Here is a 22,067-nt window from a genome sequence, read left to right on the forward strand (position 1 = left end):
TAGTAGTCTGAAACATATATTTTAGGATTATCGTTCAGATTGACAGGAACAAAGATCTCTTTATGCTCGGGCTTATTACATTTATTTCTGATTAGGTATTTATCAATAAGAAATAGACATTCTTGATCAATCAACATCAATCTCAAGATCTGTTTCATGAAACTTATTCAGCATCACATGAGGAATTACATTTTGATCTACCAAGTACAATGAAATATTGACAGATACAGTAAATTAAGTCACAAACGGCTCTATTGTTTGACTGATCAGACCAGGAAACCGATTTCTTCAATTGTCGTCCAACTCCTGACCAATTTTGTGAAATGTTATATATATATAATATGTCTGCTTGCCAGTAGCATAAAAAAAAATTATCGGAATATGCAGACTTGAGGACTGGAAAACTGATACAAAATTTCCTTTTAAAATTTAATTGTATTGATTTTTAATTGGAAAGTTTTTTCATTGATAATTAGACATGTTAGATAAGAAAGTTAGTATTATTGAAATTTGACAATTCCGACCTTCACAACAAGGAAATCCAAACTCTTTGATTCATTATTGGGATATGCCTCTCTAACATTGTCTAAGGTGGAGGGAGATAAAAAAAAATCTCTTGCTGTGCGGAGGAGAAATATGAGATGATAAAATATTTTCACTTTTTTTACATTATTCTAGAATATATCAGAAAGTTTCAGGTGCACAGTGAATTATGTTAGATAAATCCTATCTTCTTTCATTGGTTGATGATTAAGTAATAATTATACCTATATACCATTCAGGACGGAATTAATCTATCCAGAAATACAAAACTTGGATATTTGATTTAGCAGTGTATTTCAGATTACAGCATTATTCTGATTACTGTTAATGCCAGCTGGTTGAATCATTAGGATTATTTATTGTTAAAAATACAACATCTGGGAAACGGTTATAAAAAAAGTGAATTTTTGAATTAATTGATTGCTGTTGCTTGTAAAAAGAGAACTTTATCAGAAACAGAAACATGTCTGATGAAAATATTCGATACAGGCATTCAGCAGGGTCTAATGGTCGAAATGGTCATCGCCCTGCCAGTGCAGGAGTTTATTGTTCTTTGTGGGAATCTAAGCTTCATGAAATCATGGTAAGGTTTTTGATTATTCAAAATGTTTATGCTAGTGTATAATTTTCTTATTTTTATAAACTTCAGTCAAAAATAGATTCGATCAGTTTGGAAAAAACTACATATCTATACTATTAAACGAGAAGACCTCATTTTTGGTGTCGCTTCTCTTCTTTCCACAATAAATTAATCAACACGCCTCTGTGTCCTATAGGTACAGTGTAAAGTGGCATTTGTCATCCATTCATATGATTATTCAGATTGAGTTATTTTTGGAGAAAAACGAGAAAAAAGGCATCCGGATATTGTTCCGTCATTGGACGAAATTTTAAGTAAGATTAAACTTCCGGTTTGCATTTTTCTGTATACTTTGAACATATATATACAAAGAACTTTAAGAATAAAGTGTATTTTCAAAATTCTATCTGCTATCATTTTCTTTTAAGTTAACTATCCACGGCAGTCACAGAGTTTATTAAATAGAGAGGTTATGTATACTTTTCTGTATACTTTGAACATACATATACACAGAATAAAGTGTATTTTCAAAATTCTATCTGCTATCATTTTCAAGTTAACTATCCACGGCATTCACAGAGTTTATTAAATAGAGAGAGTCTGTATACTTTATCAATGACCACTATGGATCGATTTGTAAACTTCGAATATACAAAGAATAAAGTGTATTTTCAAAATTCTATCTGCTATCATTTTCAAGTTAACTATCCACGGCAGACACAGAGTTTATTAAATAGAGAGGGTCTGTATACTTTTCTGTATACTTTGAACATACATATACAAAGAATAAAGTGTATTTTGAAATTCTATCTGCTATCATTTTCAAGTTAACTATCCACGGCATTCACAGAGTTTATTAAATAGAGAGGGTCTGTATACTTTATCAATGACCACTATGGATCGATTAGTAAACTTGAAAGTAAATACACTATATTTATATAGTAATGAATGTTAATAATATACAGATAAGCGCTACAATTATTCATGTGAACTTTTGATACCTTTTCTGAAAATTTTACAAAATTCATTGATTACAAAAAAAAGAAGATGTGGTATGATTGCCATGTTGAGACAACTCTCCACAAGAGACCAATATGACAGAGATATTAACAACTATAGGCTACCATACGACCTTCAACAACGAACAAAGCCCATACCGCATACTCAGTTTTAAAAGGCCCCGAACTGACAATGTAAAACAATTCAAACCAGAAAACAAGCGGCCTTATTTATGTACAAAAAAATTAACGAAAAACAAATTTGTAACACATAAACAAACAACAACCACTGAATTACAGGCTCCTTACTTGAATGTTCATAACATACTAATTGTATGTTCATATTGAAATTGATAGAGAACCAAAAAATGGGAATATTGGAAATAAAGGAGGAGGGATAAAAAAAAAAAGCATTTTCCTGTCCCCAATAACATATGACTTATGATACTTTTGCTAAAATTTTCCAGTCATTCAATATTTTACAAAATTTTTCCAACAACACTTTACATACTTTAAACTACGCTCTGAATCCCTGTGATTTCGCGGGTGTGTTCTAGTATTACTATAAACATGCTAAAGGGTCTTAATTTTTTTTTAAGGTAATGCAGTTTATATGGTAGTATTAAAGCTTATTTTTGGTACTAACACTGATCATTAATTTCCTCAGCATAACTTAATACATGTATATATGTATTGCTATCTACTCTTACTCATTCATGGTCCTACAGGTGTGGTCACTCCAATCTGAATTGACTAGGATTGAAAATTTGCAAGCTTTCCTGCCTAAGGGTGGTTGTTCTTCCAGGGCACTCAATCTCCCTCCACCTGTATAAACTGGTAGAAGGTCATAAAACTTCACCAGTGCTATATATATAAGTGGCATTATGCCACCAAAAATCATCAAACCAAATCCTGTCAATGTTTATATTTTATTATTTTATTAGCCAAAAATCATGCTATGTCAGACTGCTTCTGATGTCTGAAGTAAAGATTAGGCTAAATCAATTTGGAGGTGTACTGATTAATATTTTGTTTTGGAAAACGTTATTAGATGAAATTTGCTTTTAACCAAAGCTTTCAGTTTGAGGTTTTTTTTTTCTTCAATTATTGTCTTTGTATTGTTGTTTTGTTGTTACACAAATGTGTCAGGTTGTACACACATACTTAACCCTGCCACAATTTCTTTGCTGGTCTGAAGGCAGGAAGGAGCTTGTAATCTAGCAGAAATTGTTATTTGTTGCTGTATGCCATTATTTTGTTGTTTTAGTATTTATTCATAAATGGCTGTTGGCTTTCTCTTTTGATTGTTCGACATTTTGTGATGCTTGACATTTTATGCTGACTATACATTAGGGTTTTTGTTATTGTTGAAGGCCATTAGCAAAATGATTAGGTACTGGTCTAATGTTGTTCACAACATATTCCTTTACTCAATGGTGGATAGTTGCCTCATTTGCAATTATAGTACATGTACTTTTTCTATATATGCACCACTTCCCCTATATTCATATGTCATTGTATGTCAAGGTAATATCACTCTTATTCCTGTATATATATATATATATAGCTCATGTCAAATGATCACTTCAGTATTTACAAGTTGTTTCCTTCTCTTAGTTGTTGGGTTGATCACTGGTTGGTTCATACCAAAAATTTTAACCCTTTTCTTGCCGCTTTTCAATCTAGCTGAGAATCGTAGCTCTTAAGTCATTTTGATATTGTTTGATAATTTGCAGACCCTTGTTAGCAAAAATCAAAAAATATTTCTTGGACCATTTGAGTTACAGAAAGGTAAAATTGAGAATGGAAATGGGGAATGTGTCAAAGCGACATCAACCCGACCATAGTCTAAGCAGATAACCATAACAGCTGTAGCAACTTTCAGCCAAGAACAACACATACATATACAATGTAGCTGAATTTAAGTGATATTATAAACATAATATCTTATAACTCAAATAATTCAAGCCCTTACCGTCTCCGATTCTCTCCACCTTTGGAGGTTAATGTAGTGATCGATAGGGAGCGTAATATAATGACTGGATTATTCGGGTTAAATATCATAGTAAAGTTCTGTATCTGATCAAGCTCATTTATATTTCTAGAAGTTCTAGAACTATTCAATTCAACTAGAAGAAATTTATATTTTTTATTTACATTCTAACTCCTATTATTGGTAGTTTATGTTTCATAATGTTTAGTTAATGCCTCACTATGTTTTGTTTAAGAGTTGTTGTTTATTAGTTAAGGAATAGTGCCAGATCAACATGACCTCATTTCACGCTTGATTGATTTTTTAATTGGTTTTACAAGTAGGCCTGCATGATACATTGTAACCTTATGTAATTGATGATTAACTGAAGAATAATTGAAATAACAGAACATCAATTTGAATATTAGCAACAAATTGCTTAACAAAAGACAATGCATGTAAAACAGCAATATTCTAAATCTGCAATTGATTTTGAATTTAAACTGCATTAAAATCTATACAAGGCACACAATACTTGATTGTTATTTCAGATTTACATGTAGGCTTATAACACAAATCTGAAAGATATTGAAAAGGGGACTTTAAGAAAAATTGACTTAGCTGTGATATACATGTATATGCAAACAGGATATACATTGTTTAAGTGACGATTTGAAATGTAGCTTGCTGTCATATTGTATACAAATGACAGGAGTAAATTAAAAAGCAGGAAATTTGTTACACAAAAGTTACAAGAATACATCAATATCTGGAAATTTGTAACATGAGTACAGAAAGGTCAGGATTTTTTTTTAAAAATTGTAGCAACATCAAGAAATTTGTTGCAGGAGTACAGCAACTTTTAAGAAATGTGTATAAAGGAGTACAGCAAAATCAGGAATAAAAAAAAAATTGGTTTAGTGAATGTACTTTAAGAACTGTTTTTTTCCTTACAGGAACTTCTCACAAGAACATCATTGGAAACACACAAGTTAGATCTAATGGCAGAAATCTCCAGTCTGAAGATCAGATTGGCGTCTGCAGACAAAGACAGAAGAGATCTAGATGACAGGTTACGAATTTCACAGGTATGAAAATTACAGGTTAACATATAAACATTGTGAAGAGATCTAGATGACAGGTTACGAATTTCACAGGTATGAACATTACAGGTTAACATAGAAAAGCTTTGGTCATTTTGGTCATATTGTTTTGCAAGGATTGACACTCATAATCTCACAAAATATTATTTGATTGTTAAATTGAAAATGGAAATGAGGAATGCGTCAAAGAGACAACAACCCGTCCAAAGAGCAGAAAACAGATGAAGGCCACCAACGGATCTTCAACACAGCAAGAAAAATCATGCACCATATAGTTTTCTTAAATTCCAGTTGAAATTATAACATGCACATTCAGATTGAAAAAACAAAACAAGATTGAGAACAAAGCTTAGCCAAAACACTAGCAGTTAGATTTCAAAATGCAAGAATTTACAGTGCAGAGAAATAATTTTAGGATGTTTATTAAGTTTGCATGTATAAGTTGATTGTATTGCTAGAAAAATAACACATTATAAATGGGGAGCTTACAATCTGAAAATCATTGTATATCACATCTATATCCATTCACCAGTCATTTCATTCCTTTTTTATTGCAAAAATATAGTATACATAGGAATTATATTTTCCTCTATTCACAGTTTCACAACTTACAAAAATTAATTTGTAGTTTTGATTCATATCAGAGTTTTTTTAAGTGCGAAATTAAGATCAATGAATTGATCAGACTCTTATATTAATGTTAACTGATTTTACATGATTACCTCAAATGAATAAAAATGGTCATATATGATCGCTTTAAAAGAGTTTTGTTGTCCTGTTTTAGTTTGTTACAATAAATTGCTCTTAAACATGTTAAAAATGAAGCAAGAATCAATTAAAGGTGAGGCACACATCTCACGTAGTAGTCTATTTCTGACATTTAATGTTTTTGTTTTATGTGTAATAAAAAACAAATTGTCAATGTTATAAATAAATGCAGAACTTAATATTCATAGTAAAAAAACCAACAACATCTAAACTTCAACATAAGTTGTCGACAAGACTTAAGATAAACTAGACATTAAACTGCCAACCTGCATTGTGATCAACAAAATGAAAACTGCCGACACTTTTTGTAAAGGTTTATTCTAAATTGTACAATGACCATTTTAGTTAATTGCCTAGATCTATGTTAATTTTAGCTTTACATAAGTCATGATTTTACTTTATTTACTTATATTGTGATGTCTTTTTACCTTGCCAATGTAGTATCCTACAAGCATGACAAGGGTATATTTAATATTGTTGAGGGTAAATATAGATTCTACCACTGCATTGAGTGTAAAACGATATTTATCCACTGAAGACAGTTAAATTTTCAAATTTAAAAGCAATGCTTGCCCGAGCCTTTTAAATATTTAAAATTTAACTGTTGAGAGTGGATAAATATCATATTACACAAGATTTGGTGGTGGAATTTGTTTCTCTAATGATTTTCTAACATTATGCGGTCAAACTTATTCCTTCTTTTTGAATGATCTGCAAAAAGATGTGTTCTTTCTATATGACGTCATCAGGCATGGTCGCCTTTTTTCAAGACGTCACAATAGGAAATTCAGAGGAAAGCAAGAAAATTTGATGTCATAATAGGATTTTAACCAATGAAGTACTGAGATCAAACAAACCACACGTTGATTAAACTTTTTTTATACAATGGGTGCAAAAAGGGATAAATTGACAAAGAATTAGAGAAACATGAATACAAAAGGGGCACATGGCATTTGTTAAGACAAACATCTGATATCTCTTTTCACCTAATGCTATCACCAAACTGGCTTAAGCTGGTACCCAACACTTTCACTAAAATTGATTTGGCTCGTTTAATTTTCAAAAAATGTTGTCACAGTATTTACTTTGACCCTTTAACAAAAATATTAAAATATAAAATTTTTTGAACCAACCGTTTTGTCAGAAAAATTACACTGGTTATATAGCAATTTGACAAACACCAATTTTGAACATTGAGAAGCTTTATATTCCTTTTACAACACAATGTAATTAAAACGTTTAGCTGACTTTACAGAGTTATCTCCCTGTAGTGTTAGTTACCACCTTAAAACTTTTAATTTGCTAGCTAGTCTCAACTCTTATCCATGGCATGAAAGACTGTATTATTATATTTAAAACAATGCTACTAGTAATTTCTGCCAAGTACCGTAGTTTGTATAAAAGAACTAGGTCAACTTCTAAGTCACGATACAACTTTCATTTTAGATGCGTAATTACAAACTTTACATATCCTTGTTCTGGTTTGGTACTGGTTATTAGAAAAAAACCTTTCTCTTATCACAAACACAGCCTTTCATCTGATTCAGGCAGAGCAAACACTCAAGACCCATAACATCGGGGAAGAACAAAAGGTGCACTCGCCGTTATAATTGATTCCACAATCAAATTTCTATACCAAGCTAATACCAAAACAAGATTTACATATATTTCTAAGGCAATTGATTGATTATAATTACCTATTATTGTGCTATAATTGATTCAAGTCTGAGGTTTATTGTTTTGATAATGAGGTAGATATTTGCTTTTATTGGTTTAAATTGTAGATTGCAAAACAATCATTAACACATTTCTATTGTATTTTGAAATTTGTTGAAAATAGATTATTTTTTTTATGATTTTATAGCGACAGATCAAAGAAGCTGAATCAAAATTAGCAATAAAGGATGCTGAAATCAACGAATTACGACAGAGGGTCGTCAGAAATGGAACAGTTGTAGGGTCAGATTCAAATGGTAAATGTCAATAGATTTGTGGAGAAATCGATCACCAAAATTATTTTTTTACTTAATTAACTTCTAATTATAAAACATCCATGAAACTTTAAAAGAAAATATTCAGTTTTAAATTTTTTTCTTCATTTATATTGTGGTATTCATCAATTTGCTTCTTATCTAATCATTTGCTGTGGTTTCCTTTACTCTTATTTTATCCCCCTAATGTATCTTTATAATATAGTACACTTTAACATGTTTAACATAGACGCAAAACTTTGTAAAGTTCATTTGCAGATTGAAGATATTACACCTTGGAGCATCCTCCTTTTGAAAAAGGGGAGTTCTGATGAATTTTTAACGAATTAAAATTAAAAAAATGCTGACACCTTGCAAATAGTTTTTACATTCAAACAATTCAGATCAGTTCTAGTTATATAGCTTGATTCGATTCCAGGTGACATTAGCTGTACCAAAGGATTAGAAAGAGAACGTACATTAGATAGGTTAAAACGGAAACGTAAGAAAAGATTGCCTGATGAAGAGATGGTCGTTGTTTTTTAATTCCCCTTTAATTCTCCACTAACACTTTTCTTCCTCTAATGAATCTATTTCTTCGAAGTTATCTATCTTTTTTTAATTTTAGTTTTTGGTGATTGGAATTTTTGTTTATTTTAGAAAAAATGTTCTCTAGAAAGTTTGTTAGGGAGGGGTAGACATTTGTTGATGTGAACAGAATATGATTTTGAAAATTTGAGTTTTTGAAAAAATTATGTGCACATTTTCTTTCTACTTCACTATTTGATTAACAATAACAATAGTTATAAGGGTAATTATTTAATTAACAATAACAATAGTTATTAGGGTATGTTCATGAACATCTTTAGTTGAATTAATCGGTACCGTAAGATTTTGAATGTTCATACTAATATATACCAAACAAAAAATTTGAAAAATATTTTTTTAAATGAAACTTAAAGTCAGAAGAAATAGTTATTCAATTCCCTATGCAAGATGTTAAAAGAATATCTCCTATTTCTTTTCACATTTCAAGCAGCGCTTAGACGTAGAAAATTCCCTTGCGGTATTGGTAAGTGCCCAATAGGCCAGATTCTATCACAAAACAGTCACAAAATCCCATAGCTCATGCATGCTCACCACAATTCATCACATTAAGTCAGAGAACATTTTCATGTTAATTTTAATTAGAATACTCATTCATTTTTGTCTTTCAGCCATTTTAATGTCCCAGCTAGGTTGACGTAAATGCAGTCTTATTGAAATACAGATAATGAGTTGACCTTTCACTTTTATTGTTTTGACAAAACTACTATACTCTCTGTTCTGATAGTTATTGTTTAGAAACCAGCAACATTTCTGATTCCACATTTATAAATATGACGGGGCTTACGATATGAAATGGTTTTAATAAATGTACATTTTACTTTTGGTGTATTAATTGCATCTGTAAATAAATTTTGTCTATGGTTTTTGTGACCATATGAGTCAGGTATACTTTAGTTATGGATTGTAGCATGCCTCTTTGAGATTTGTTATATATGTGTATTAATATCCACACGAGCCCCAGTTAAGTCACTATGATGTTCATATTATGCATAAATGGTGTGAATTAAAATGCATATTTTGCAATAGAACCCATAACAATACAAAAGTTTGTATGTTTATTTATCAATTACAAGAGGACTCTGACCTATACTATTGAAAAGATTGAAACCTGAATATGACAAAATATTGATGTAATAGATAGAAATTTTATAACTTAACACCATGGCCTCTTTGGTTACATTGTAACACTATTTCGATTTCTTAATTGATCAAAGATAGGCATTATTTGCACCTAATCATATAAAGATAATGAATAGGCAAAACGTCCAGCAATAATTTGGCAGTTGTAACCTACTTATTATTGCTGAATGAACTTTGAGTGTGCCAGGCTTGTCTTTTACATAAGGTTCAAAGGTCCAGTGTCTGTATTTCCAATACGGTTGAACATTTTCATTTCATGTTAAAGTTATATTATGAGGTCCATATTTAAGGTATAAATGGGCTTATTACGGGGATGAATCCTACATCTTACATATATAATCAATTGATTACTTCAGGTATCATACAATTTAGTTTTCATACTACCATGACTACCTTTCACAATTACATTTTATGTAGTTAATTTTTGTGTAGAGTTGCATGGATGATTATAAAACTTGTAAATGTGTTAGAGGTTTTGTTGTCTTTGTCATAGAAACTTGAGTTCTACTAATTATGTTGAAAATGTGTGATTTCATTATTTTAAATGTTCTATTAGCAAAATGTAGGTTTTGCACTGATGGTGCTTTTATTGTAAAGTGTGTTCATGTTGTGCTGTGGATATGAAAGCCATGGTCTTGACACCTTATTTTTATGTGCTTGTGAAATGAAAAAATGGTGATGGAAAATAAAAAAGTTACCATTCCATTTCATAAATGGGATTTAGAAAACCATTGTCAATATATGAGCAGTATAAACCAATTTTGAGTTTTGATATTAAAGTTTGTTAGGTTGTTGACTGTTTGCATGTTAAATTTTTACATTTCAGTAATTCTTTTGCGTTTTTCTGCACAAAAGATAAATTTTGTTTGGTTAGGCATGTCTGCAGCTTTGTGGCCTATATATATTTTGTTTTATCATAAGTTCATCTCATTTTGTAATATTATGTAACTTGTACTTAAACTATAGGTGTGGTGTAATTTGTTATTATTTCTTTTTAGAATATGAAGTGGAAAAGTTAAAGAAGGCAGTAGATGCCTTGATGTTATCAAATCAAGAAAAAGTATGTCATTAATTTTAAATTGTTTTATTACAATCTTGGCAGTAGGTGTTATGATAGATGTACAAGGGGAGATAATTCATGATAGATTATTATAATAGGAAATAATTCAAATGGAATGATATAATCTTTTGAAGAAATTGATTTATGAATAAAATTAAGAAGTGCAATATCTTCTGTTTTATGTGAAAGCAGACACCTGATAAGCTAGTGAGGTTTACATAAGGTTGTCCATGTAATTTTATTACTTCTATTTTTAGGACAAACGAATTGATGAAATGAGGAAATTAGTAAGAAAGTATAAAAAGATTGAAGAAATGGTCATTCATGCTCAGGGTAGAAAAGGTATTTATTACATTGATAATGTTATCTTACTTGGCCCTAATATTGCTACTCATAATCAAAGCTGTATGGGGTTTGTAACCTAGTATTACTCTTCCTGCAGACTGGACCTAATTATGATAACTAGTTTTTACCTTCAAAAACAAAAATGCATTGGGGAATATAAGAGCAGATGAGAGCTGTGCCCTAGACTTTGTCCCAATTAGGACACTAAAAACAAGAGATTTTTAAATATTAAGATAAAATATAGACACATGTTTTATACCTGTTTCTAGTGTTAGAGCAAGAAATTTTGCATGATCAAATAATGTAAATGTGTATTCTTACATTCCAAGAGAATGGTAGATTTACAAATTAGAAAATATTGAATCTTTTTTTCTACATTGTTGCAAATTCTAATGAATCCTATTATTTAGAAAGATCACTTATCTAGTAATACAATGTTTAAATCTTCTAAATCAGTTCAAGATTTAAAAGTGACATTTCAAAGTGAAAAACAAAAAGGATGGAGACACTGGCAGGGTGCATTGAAGTCATCCAGTTTTGCCATGGCCAATATCACAATCTTGAAAAGGACACAATCTGGTAAATTGCAGAACAGACAAAATTATTGGTATTTAACACCATGCTAATTACATTGTGTTTATTTTTATCTTATTCTAGCATTAGAAGAAATGATGATTAATGCTGAGGATGACACAAGCTCAACGAGTTCTACGACACCTTCATTATCAGATCCTATGAGAGATATGGTATGTTACAGCTTCAAAAGTGTTGTACAAATGTTTCCTAGAGGTTTTTTTTTTTTTTTACATTGAATGAAAAATGAAAAGAAATAAGAGAGAACTTGTGAATATACAGAACCAAATTATTTAAAAAAACAATATTTGCAGTAGTTTGTACAAATTTAATCAGACATTACATATTATGCCCCCTCTGCTAGGCAAATGGAGCATTAAGTATTACTCTTGACTGTCTGTATGTAGGTAAGTCACAAAACTTGTTGCTGTTCTCTTATTTTATGCAAGTGAGGGCATCATCTGTGTCCGTTCTTTCAAGTCAGATAATAAAGGTCATTTTGGAACCTACTGTTGGAAATAAAATATATCATTTTTGAAATCATATGTCATTCTGACATGAGACTAAAAGATAATTATTGAGAAATGGAATTAGATGACTACAAGGAACTTTTTTGAATAACTAATTTTGTATTTTTTCAGTTTGATGACAAGAATTACTCTTCCCCTAGTGCTACAAGTACCCCTGGTAAGTATTGCATTGATTTTGACAAATAGAAAAAAAAATCAGATTGATTATTGCAATTTCAGGAAAACCTACTTATCAAAATGCTAGTTCATATTATTATTAAGACTAGCTCAGTCTCATATTCAAATTAATAAAAAACCTTTCACTATATTTATGGCCAAGCAAAGGAGTTGTCGGTGATATATAGTTATACCCTTGATCAAAATTTCGTAATTCCAAAATTCTGAAATTCCGTAAATCCAAAATTTCAAAATTCTGTTATTCCGTCTTTCTGCAACAAACCATTATACAGTTTTTTTCTAAACGCCTTCGGATATTAGGCTGATTTTTGGTATGTGCGTTACTCATAATAAGTTGCAGATCAAGTGTAAGTTTCGTTCTGCTCCGCTTATATTTTCAGAAATTACTGACTTTGGACTGTATAATTTGTTGAAAATCACAGTTATATAACTTTTTTTCTAAATGCTTTCAGATATTTGGCTGTTTTTTGGTATGTGAGTTACTCATGATGAGTTACAGATCAAGTTGAAGTTTCAATAAAATTAAAATAACGATAGATTATTGAAAATCAGTTATACAGAGTTTTTTTCTACATGCCTCCAGATTTTGAGCTGATTTTTGATACGGAGACTACCGTTTTTGAAATTGCAGATTTTACAACTTTTTGAGATGGGGCCTTTCTTGTTGCTTTGACACATCTAGTTTTAATTAACAGTATCTGGTAAAAAGTGGCTTAAGGTGTTAAAAAAGTTCACACAAATTTATTTATTTTTGTTCGATTTGGAAACTATTTCCTGGCAATTTTCTTTAATTTCCAAAAACACTTAATCTGAAATGCAGTTTTATCAGAATATTCATTCAACTATGTATTTAGATTTCATTCTTAAAATCTATTTATAGTTCAGTCATATGACGGAAACAATTTATTGGTCAGTACTCCAAAAAGATCCTCTGGTGGCTTACAACGATCAAATAGTGCCGAAGATGTCACACCAACTAATAAAAAAGTAAGTGGATAAAACTCAGAATGAATCCTATCACTAAATAAATTTCAAAATAATATTTTTTTAGAAAATTATAAATTCTTTTTCATAGTTGAAAATACTCTTTCTGAAAAGAGGTATGTCTTGTAGATGGTTTTCAAAATATTCCTAACATTTAATTTTTTACTAAATAAGACTTTTATAAGTCAACTGAACAGTTTTAATTTAATCTTGTATCACTATTAAGCACATAGTTATTCTGTGATAGCTATGTAGTTTTTCTAATAGACAGTATAAAGTCATTCAAGCATTTAATAAATACCAATACTAATTATATTATATTGGAAAAGAAGATAATTTTAATCATATAATTAGATTTACTTTATATTTCCAAATAAAAAAAATCACATAAGATTGTATCAATAATCTTATCCCGCATACCACAATTAAATTTCAGTTCATAAATGACTTCAAAATTAAATTTTATACTAACTATTATTTATTTATATTCCAGAAACATATAATTACTAACAATAATCATCCAGAAAGCTACAGTTCTGCTGGTCCAGAATCATATGGTACGTTAGTTAAGGAAGATCATACCGAAGTCCGAAGGTCTCGGGGCTTTCCTGCATTAGGCAGGGCTTTGATGAGGGTGAAAAGCGGCAAAAGGAGTACCTCGGCCCCTAATTTAGGTGATGGGATTACCATTATAGAGTCTGCAGTAGATAAGTGTAAATACCTCCGCATGCCACGTTTCTGTCCAATACTCAGACTAACAAATAATACTGTAACAGTTCAACCTGGTTCCCTGTTTAACTAGGAAAACATAGTTTTGAGCAGTGTGGTTTAGTGGTATCAGTCCATTTTCATAATCTTGAACTTTATCCCTTTTCATTAATCTTGAATTTAATCTTAAATTGGTTTTTTTCTGAAGATGAATAGAGCTTGAAACCATGGTTAAAGTTCTTGATAACCTCTTGGAAAATTGCAAAATTCCATGTATTTCATCTATGCATTGTATTTATCTGAAAGACATATCTTAAATAGGTAAAATCATGCTTTTAATAAATAATTTTGCTTATAACTGAAGGTATTAATGAAAGATCAAAGGATTAACATCTTTTCATGAACCTATTTAGTTTTAGATTTAATGTAAAGCTTTGAGTTATATATCAAAACAAGTTTGAAGTAAACTTAGATTATTTATTAATATGTTTATCTAAAAGAACAAGCAGCTTGATTAACCATACATATCATTAAAAGTAGAAATTAATTTAATTTTTGAACTGAATTTAAAAGTTTCTTTTATTTAGATTAGTAGCCTTTTTCAGAGACAAACTATCAAAGATAAAAAAAACATTTCTCAAATTTTTTTTTATTGTGTTTTGAGTTTACCCAATTTTTATCAATGAATCGCCTCAGAAACAGAAAGTACTTTTGAGTTTGAAAATTCCAGAATATTTTCCCCAGTAATCATGGTAATAGACATTACAAAGTTCTCATTTAAATAAAATAGGTATATTTTATCCAGTACTTAAATTTTTTCCAGAAACACACTGCTCAAAATTATAAAAATAAAAAGGCATGCGTCCAGATTTCCATGTATATCCCCGTTCTGAATTATACTCCTCCTCAGTTGTAAGCTCATTATACTCCAGTTTGTCAGCATGGTTACAATCAATAATAAAACACTGTACTTCAATTGCTTGCCAAAGATCACTAACTCTTAACAACATATATTGTTATTTTTGTATGCAAAAATAATCAATTTATTTATATTTGAGAGGCTTTAGAAAGCTCTTGTGCAACATAACAATTGTGTCTGTAAAATAAAATCCTGGGTAAATACATTCATTTCTGTAAAGAAAAAGACCTTGCAAAAATTGTGTTTATGGTCTAAATGTGACCTGTTTTTTGTCATAATTTGCCCAACAATCTCTTTCTTGTGGCATTCCAAAAATCTATGACAATCAGGTTATGTTTCAGATTTTTTTTCATGATTTGTACATTAATTTATTCAAGTTCTGAATCTGTATGAGAAATATGACAATAGGACGTAAACAACAATCAATTTGTTTTGGTAAATGTGATATAGAGAGTGCTACTTAGCCATGTTTATCAAGATTTAATTAAGAATACACTCAAAATGGAAATATTTGAGAAAAAAAATAATTATTTCCTGTGGATTGGCATGGTCACTAAGGTTTACCTTCGATGATCTGCACGTCCCAAAATTGGCTTTTGTTTTTTTTAAACTTAAGGTTACCTCAACCAAACATATGATGAAACTTAAATTAAATGCATATTGATTTTACCAGCAAATAAAGATGAAGGTGGATATTTCAGTGGTGTAACTTACACTGCTCTTGAGTTACCCAATTATTGTTTGTTATTCAGTGAGAACTCTCTAGCACCCTAGCAATCTCTTAAGACAACATACAAAAACAAATGTCTTTAAATTTCAAAGAAACCATAATGCCAATAGGTATAAATTGTTGCATTGACTTTTGCATATTTACAAGCATTGGTGTCTCATGGACACATTATTCTTTTATTTTTTCTTCAAACTGTTTTCTTAGTTAATATGTATTTGCCCTTGTGAATAGTTAAAATAGTGTCTTGAGATTTTATATCAACATTTTAATTTTTGGATGATTTTTTTAAGGGGTAAAAAGGGGGGGTGGGTGATAAATCTTAACTAGCCTTAGAGAAATATGATTTTTTTTCTCTTTCCACTGATTCATCACAATATATCTAATAAAAATGTAAACGATTGGACAGATCATACGTTCATGTGTGCATGTGTGAAGAATATTTAGAAATTCTACACATTTCAATTATGTCTTAAATAGTTTCTTGTGTAATAGGATATCCATGATATCTATACGATAAGAAATTTAATTGATGTAAAAATAGCTACAATCAAACAAAAATGCGATAAAACCATGATTTAGATTTATTGGTAAATATTTTTTAAATGGTATCCTCATTTTAATAGGGTTTTATCAACCCAATCTTCAAATTTGAAATCTTCCCAACTATATCACTTCTCTACAGATAATATTTCAAAGTTAATTATGAATGAAAAAAACAAAAATGCATGCAAGAACAATAAACAAATTCATTTATGCATCTGTTATCTAGAATTTCATATTTCTTTTGATGCAGTAAACCATTTGTTTATGTTTCCATAACAACAGATAAGAATCGCTCATCCATTTAACATAAGGTTGTTTTGAGAGGAAATGATAAGAACAATATGTTTATTAGCATCCTGTTGGCGTTAAGTGGGTTTATGTAAGAGTGGGTAATCATTTAATAATGGGAAGTACTACTACACAAGATTCTTGTTACTAATTGTATTGTTTTAATAACAATTATGGATGATTTGAGTTTAGGTAATGTATTTTTGCTTATTTTTCATAATCCATTTTCTAATTACATTTATATTTATACGATAATGAATTGATTCGTTCCTAAATGATTGGCTTATTATTTGTAAATAAATTGTATTGGAGAATTCAAGCTGAGATCAGAAATTTGAAAAATACCAATATATAAAAAAAAAAAAAAATTTAATTGAAAAAATGTAAATTAAAGAATTTAAACAGCTCAGCTATTAAAATGGAAAATGAAGATATAAAAGCATGACCCTGCTACTTTTGAAGTTCATTTTTCCCCCTCCTCCATCAAATATGAGTTTGCAGTCTTTCAACCTTGTCATCTCAGATTTCTTTATAAAGTTTTGCTTATGCTCATGAAAAAGCTTTGTCTTGAATTGCTGTTTGGACAGAAAAGGGTTATATTAGAAAACAAATCCCCCATTTACCCCTCCCCCATAAAAGAAAAAGAAAAAAAAAGAAAGAAGTGAGATTAGTATATAAAATTGATTGTACATGTATTAAAATTCAATGTTGCCTGGTAATACTATGTTACATTTTTAACAATATCATAAAAAGCTAGAAATAAATTAATATAATTGATGTATATACTACGTTGAAAGCATATCTGTTTAGCATGTTTCAAGTATACTCTACATGTGCATGCATTTGTTCAATTAACAATAATTATTTAAAGAAGAAAAATGTACATTTCATTGCAATTTGATGTTAAAGAATCTTTTTGCTTTCTCATTTGTTATTTGCCAATTTCTTTTATTACTTTGGCAAGAATCTAAGATAATTTTTGTTTATGTAACTTTTTAAAATTATAGTGATGATAGATCATAGTTGTAACTTCTTGTATTCAGAAACAAATGGTTCAGTTTTTGTAAAAGCATATTGATAACAGATTTGTTTTTTGTAAATATTTCAAAAAAAAAAATTAAATACCACTAGAACAGTTAACAATGTTACTGAATTCGGTGTAGTTTATTTCAGATGATTATGCTGTCTTTGAAGGCTATTTCAATGTTTTGCTTTGATACCTTCCTATGAATAAGGAATCTATGAAAATAAAAATCGTAAAAAAAACTTGCAGTGCAGTGGTAATTCTATTTAGACTGGTCTCTTTGCACTAAAACTGTTAAAGTAAGGAAAAGAATGCTATGCAAAATTGCTAGTCTGTGGACTTTGCATGATTTCTTCTGTTCTGATGATGACGGAAGTTTTTTACGACCTTAACTGGCTATACAGCCCTTGCAATGTCCGTTCTTCTCAAATGAAAGGGTTCAAAAGACAAACTATAATCATGATAATAGAAAGAAGTATTGGTCAAAACAAACTTGGCCTCTGAAAAGTTTAAAAATGTTTTTTTATTTAATGATTTAAATACCAAACTTTTCAGCTCAAACAGAAGTAGTTACTGATGATGAGGACGGACTCCAACATTTAAGTGGGATTGCCGGAGGGATGCCGATGGATGCCAAGAAAAAATCAGGATTACGCAGATTTTTAGGAAAGTATGTATTTATTATAAAAGATACTGTGAATTGACCACTTTCGAGTTCATCCGTCACCAGAAAAAAACTCGTCAATTATACGCGCCTTTATCACCGTCATTTGTGAGTTTAGGGGAGTTGTCACTTCCCTTCCAATGTTGAGCGAGTGGTTGGAAAACTATAATTCTATATTGTACGAATTATTTGGCAAATTGAATTCTCAAAATTGACAATCAACACTGCTGTCATTAGGGAATTGTCAGTAAGTACCTACAGAGCAACCATTATTTTTAGTTTATCCTGCACAAAGACGATCACTAAGACGCTTGATGAACGTAAATGTGCAGGGATCCAGGCGACCCCCTATATCTGGTAAATGACTTCATAAAGGCGTGCATAATTAACGAGTTTTTGCCGGTGACGGATGAACTCGAAAGTGGTCTATTCATTTATATTCGTTGGATTCCAATTTTCATAAATTTCTTTGGATCAAGGGAATCACTAATTTAAGTATTCATCGAAATACTAATTTTCTAAAAGAAATGTATGCAGAAATTGCCAAATCCACAAAATTAAATATCAAGAAAATGCAAGTTGTTCACTATTCACAAACATTGGTTCCCATGAAAATAAATTAATCCACAGTATGTACAGCTTTGTTTTATTGTTATTTTTTACATGCATGTTCTACAGAGATTCAATTTAATTACTCTATGTTAGAAAATTATTCCTCAATTTGCAAGATTTATCTGAAATATGATCTCATTGAAGTGAGTGTTGAAAGTTTTCACTTGAAGAATTGAGAATTTATACAGAGGATGTATTTTGTAACACAGAACAATAATTAATAAAAAGTTGGAGCTATTTACTTATGTGAACTTTGGATTTTTGAAACTGATACTCTTGGTAGAGCAATTAATGAATACATGTATACATTGTTTTATTTTTTGTCTAGATTAAAAAGAAGTGGATCTCAAGATTTTCATGAAAGAGAAAAAACAGAGCAGTTTAAAAGAGGAGGTGTGCGGGCAACAGCCTCTGGTAGACTTGGCTGGTCCAAGGATACTAAAGTTCAGGAGTAAGTAAGAATTCAAATCAACTATGGTGTGATTTAATTTATCAATTTAAGTAATATGTATGCTATGTTAACATCCATGCATTGAAAGGCAAGCAGACAAATTCACAATTGTTTATGAAAATTCCTATTCTATACAGGCATGTAAAATTCCTATTTTATTCTGGCATGGTAAAAGCCTGGTGTAGCAGTAATTAAAGGGAGATAACTTTTATATCCAAGCATTGCTTTAAGTTAAAACTGATGAGAAGGCATATCATGAAGAATATTGGCACTTGTACAATATGATATATTATTGTATAGCAATATAGTATTTCCCACAGAAAGTAACCAAAAGTTAGCGTGCAATAAATCTTCAAAATTCATGACGTCATCAATGACAAAATCTTAGTTTAAATCAATTTTTACTTTCAAATATTATATTGCTTTACAAAAAAAGGGTTATTGCATGAATATTGGGGAATATTGTCCCACGTAGAACATATATTGCACTCTCAAGCTCGTGCAATATAAGATTCTACTCGGGACAATATTCCCCAATATTCATGCAATAACCCTATATTATTGCACACTCCTTTAATGTTACATAATGTATGAATTATGTCATTTCTCTACTTCAAGAACAATTTTTATACTTATAAAAATATTCAATAATGAACAAATGTAGGGGAAATTTAAAGAAAAAAAAAACATCATCATAGATACTTGTTTTTAATTAGTAAGTGAGGTAATCAACAAATACTTGAAGGATAGTTGAAGGATTGAAGATCAAGTGGACAACAAAAGTACTTGTATAAATTCTTCTCATTTGAAATTTAAAAAAAACATAATTACATCCGACAAAGACTTGTTTATCACTAAGGTTTGACTAGATTAACTTGTGTGTCATGATTAGCTAAGTAGTTTCCTGAATAAGAGTGTTATGTTGTCTTACATGTATAGGCGAAAGTATAACATTTGGGAGATGTCTTTAATCAATATGTAGGAATTAATTTATGTCAATTAAGAAAAAAGGTGTCTGTTGGAGAAAAAAAATATCATAAAATAATGTATCTTAATGCCTTTTAAACAGCTGTTAGCCAGATAATAGAATTAGAATTTAAAAATTTCATAAATTTTCATAGACATTTTTAATTGATTAATATGGTTTATTGTATTTCAGTAATACACCTTTTGCTCGATGGGACAGTGATCGTGTGACAGCATGGATGAATGAGATCGGATTAAATATGTATCTTGTAGAATGTCGGAAATATATCAAAAATGGCGACCAGATGTTAAAATTTACCTCACATGATTTAGAAAAAGTAAGTTTAATATAGATATAACTTTGTTAAAAATCTATTTATATTTTATGTGTGTAGTGTATCTCAAAATTCACCATGTTGACACCTATAATGTCAGTGTTCTCCCCAGGATTTTTGGATATCACCAGGGTAACTCGTGACGAAATGAATTTTACAATATTTTGTGTCGCGTTGCGTCGCTTATTTTTTTCTTGTTGGTTTTTGTCATTACCTTTTTATACGACCGCAAATTTTGAAAAAATTTTCGTCGTATATTGCTATCACGTTGGCGTCGTCGTCGTCCGAATACTTTTAGTTTTCGCACTCTAACTTTAGTAAAAGTGAATAGAAATCTATAAAATTTTAACACAAGGTTTATGACCATAAAAGGAAGGCTGGTATTGATTTTGGGAGTTTTGGTCCCAACATTTTAGGAATTAGGGGCCAAAAAGGGCCCAAATTAGCATTTTCTTTGTTTTCGCACTATAACTTTAGTTTAAGTTAATAGAAATCTATGAAATTTTGACACAAGGTTTATGACCACAAAAGAAAGGTTGGGATTGATTTTGGGAGTTTTGGTTTCAACAGTTTAGGAATTAGGGGCCAAAAAAGGGCCCAAATAAGCATTATTCTTGGTTTTCGCACAATAACTTTAGTTAAAGTAAATAGAAATCAATGAAATTTAAACACAATGTTTATGACAACAAAAGGAAGGTTGGTATTGATTTTGGGAGTTTCAGTCCCAACAGTTTAGGAATTAGGGGCCAAAAAGGGACCCAAATAAGCATTTTTCTTGGTTTTTGTACCATAGCGTTAGTATAAGTAAATAGAAATCTATGAAATTTAAACACAAGGTTTATGACCATAAAAGGAAGGTTGGTATTGATTTTGGGAGTTTTGGTCCCAACAGTTTAGGAAAAAGGGGCCCAAAGGGTCCAAAATTAAACTTTGTTTGATTTCATCAAAATTGAATAATTGGGGTTCTTTAATATGGCGAATCTAACTGTGTATGTAGATTCTTAATTTTTGGTCCCGTTTTCAAATTGGTCTACATTAAGGTCCAAAGGGTCCAAAATTAAACTTAGTTTGATTTTGACAAAAATTGAAACCTTGAGGTTCTTTGATATGCTGAATCTAAAAATGTACTTAGATTTTTGATTATTGGCCCAGTTTTCAAGTTGGCCCACATCGAGGTCCAAAATTAAACATTGTTTGATTTCATCAAAAATTGAATAATTGGGGTTCTTTGATATGCCAAATCTAACTGTGTATGTAGATTCTTAATTTTTGGTCCAGTTTTAAAATTGGTCTAAATTAAAGTGCAAAGGGTCCAAAATTAAACTAAGTTTGATTTTAACAAAAATTAAATTCTTGGGCCTCTTTGATATGCTGAATCTAAACATGTACTTAGATTTTTGATTATGAGCCCAGTTTTCAAGTTGGTCCAAATCAGGATCTAAAATTATTATATTAAGTATTGTGCAATAGCAAGT

At 30.3% G+C, this 22,067-nt stretch overlaps 1 protein-coding gene across 11 annotated transcripts in view; it reads left to right on the plus strand.

Moving 5' to 3' along the window:
- Positions 1 to 22,067, plus strand: part of LOC134683047 (liprin-beta-1-like) — a 74,027-nt gene that overhangs the window by 35,623 nt on the left and 16,337 nt on the right. For 5 of the 11 annotated variants that reach the window (XM_063542075.1, XM_063542085.1, XM_063542082.1 and 2 more), the window contains 12 exons: positions 5,050 to 5,181; positions 7,829 to 7,937; positions 8,374 to 8,436; positions 10,682 to 10,743; positions 11,001 to 11,085; positions 11,746 to 11,834; positions 12,303 to 12,348; positions 13,249 to 13,355; positions 13,846 to 14,065; positions 18,120 to 18,234; positions 19,169 to 19,291; positions 20,451 to 20,595. In XM_063542075.1, coding sequence (XP_063398145.1) covers positions 5,050 to 5,181; positions 7,829 to 7,937; positions 8,374 to 8,436; positions 10,682 to 10,743; positions 11,001 to 11,085; positions 11,746 to 11,834; positions 12,303 to 12,348; positions 13,249 to 13,355; positions 13,846 to 14,065; positions 18,120 to 18,234; positions 19,169 to 19,291; positions 20,451 to 20,595 — 1,296 coding nt within the window. Of the gene's footprint in view, positions 1 to 943; positions 1,127 to 5,049; positions 5,182 to 7,828; positions 7,938 to 8,373; positions 8,437 to 10,681; positions 10,744 to 11,000; positions 11,086 to 11,745; positions 11,835 to 12,302; positions 12,349 to 13,248; positions 13,356 to 13,845; positions 14,066 to 18,119; positions 18,235 to 19,168; positions 19,292 to 20,450; positions 20,596 to 22,067 lie in introns of those variants that run through there. The other 6 variants (XM_063542079.1, XM_063542076.1, XM_063542078.1 and 3 more) reach the window with 6 other exon arrangements.

Source organism: Mytilus trossulus, chromosome 9, assembly GCF_036588685.1.
Source record: "Mytilus trossulus isolate FHL-02 chromosome 9, PNRI_Mtr1.1.1.hap1, whole genome shotgun sequence".
NCBI lineage: Eukaryota > Metazoa > Mollusca > Bivalvia > Mytilida > Mytilidae > Mytilus > Mytilus trossulus.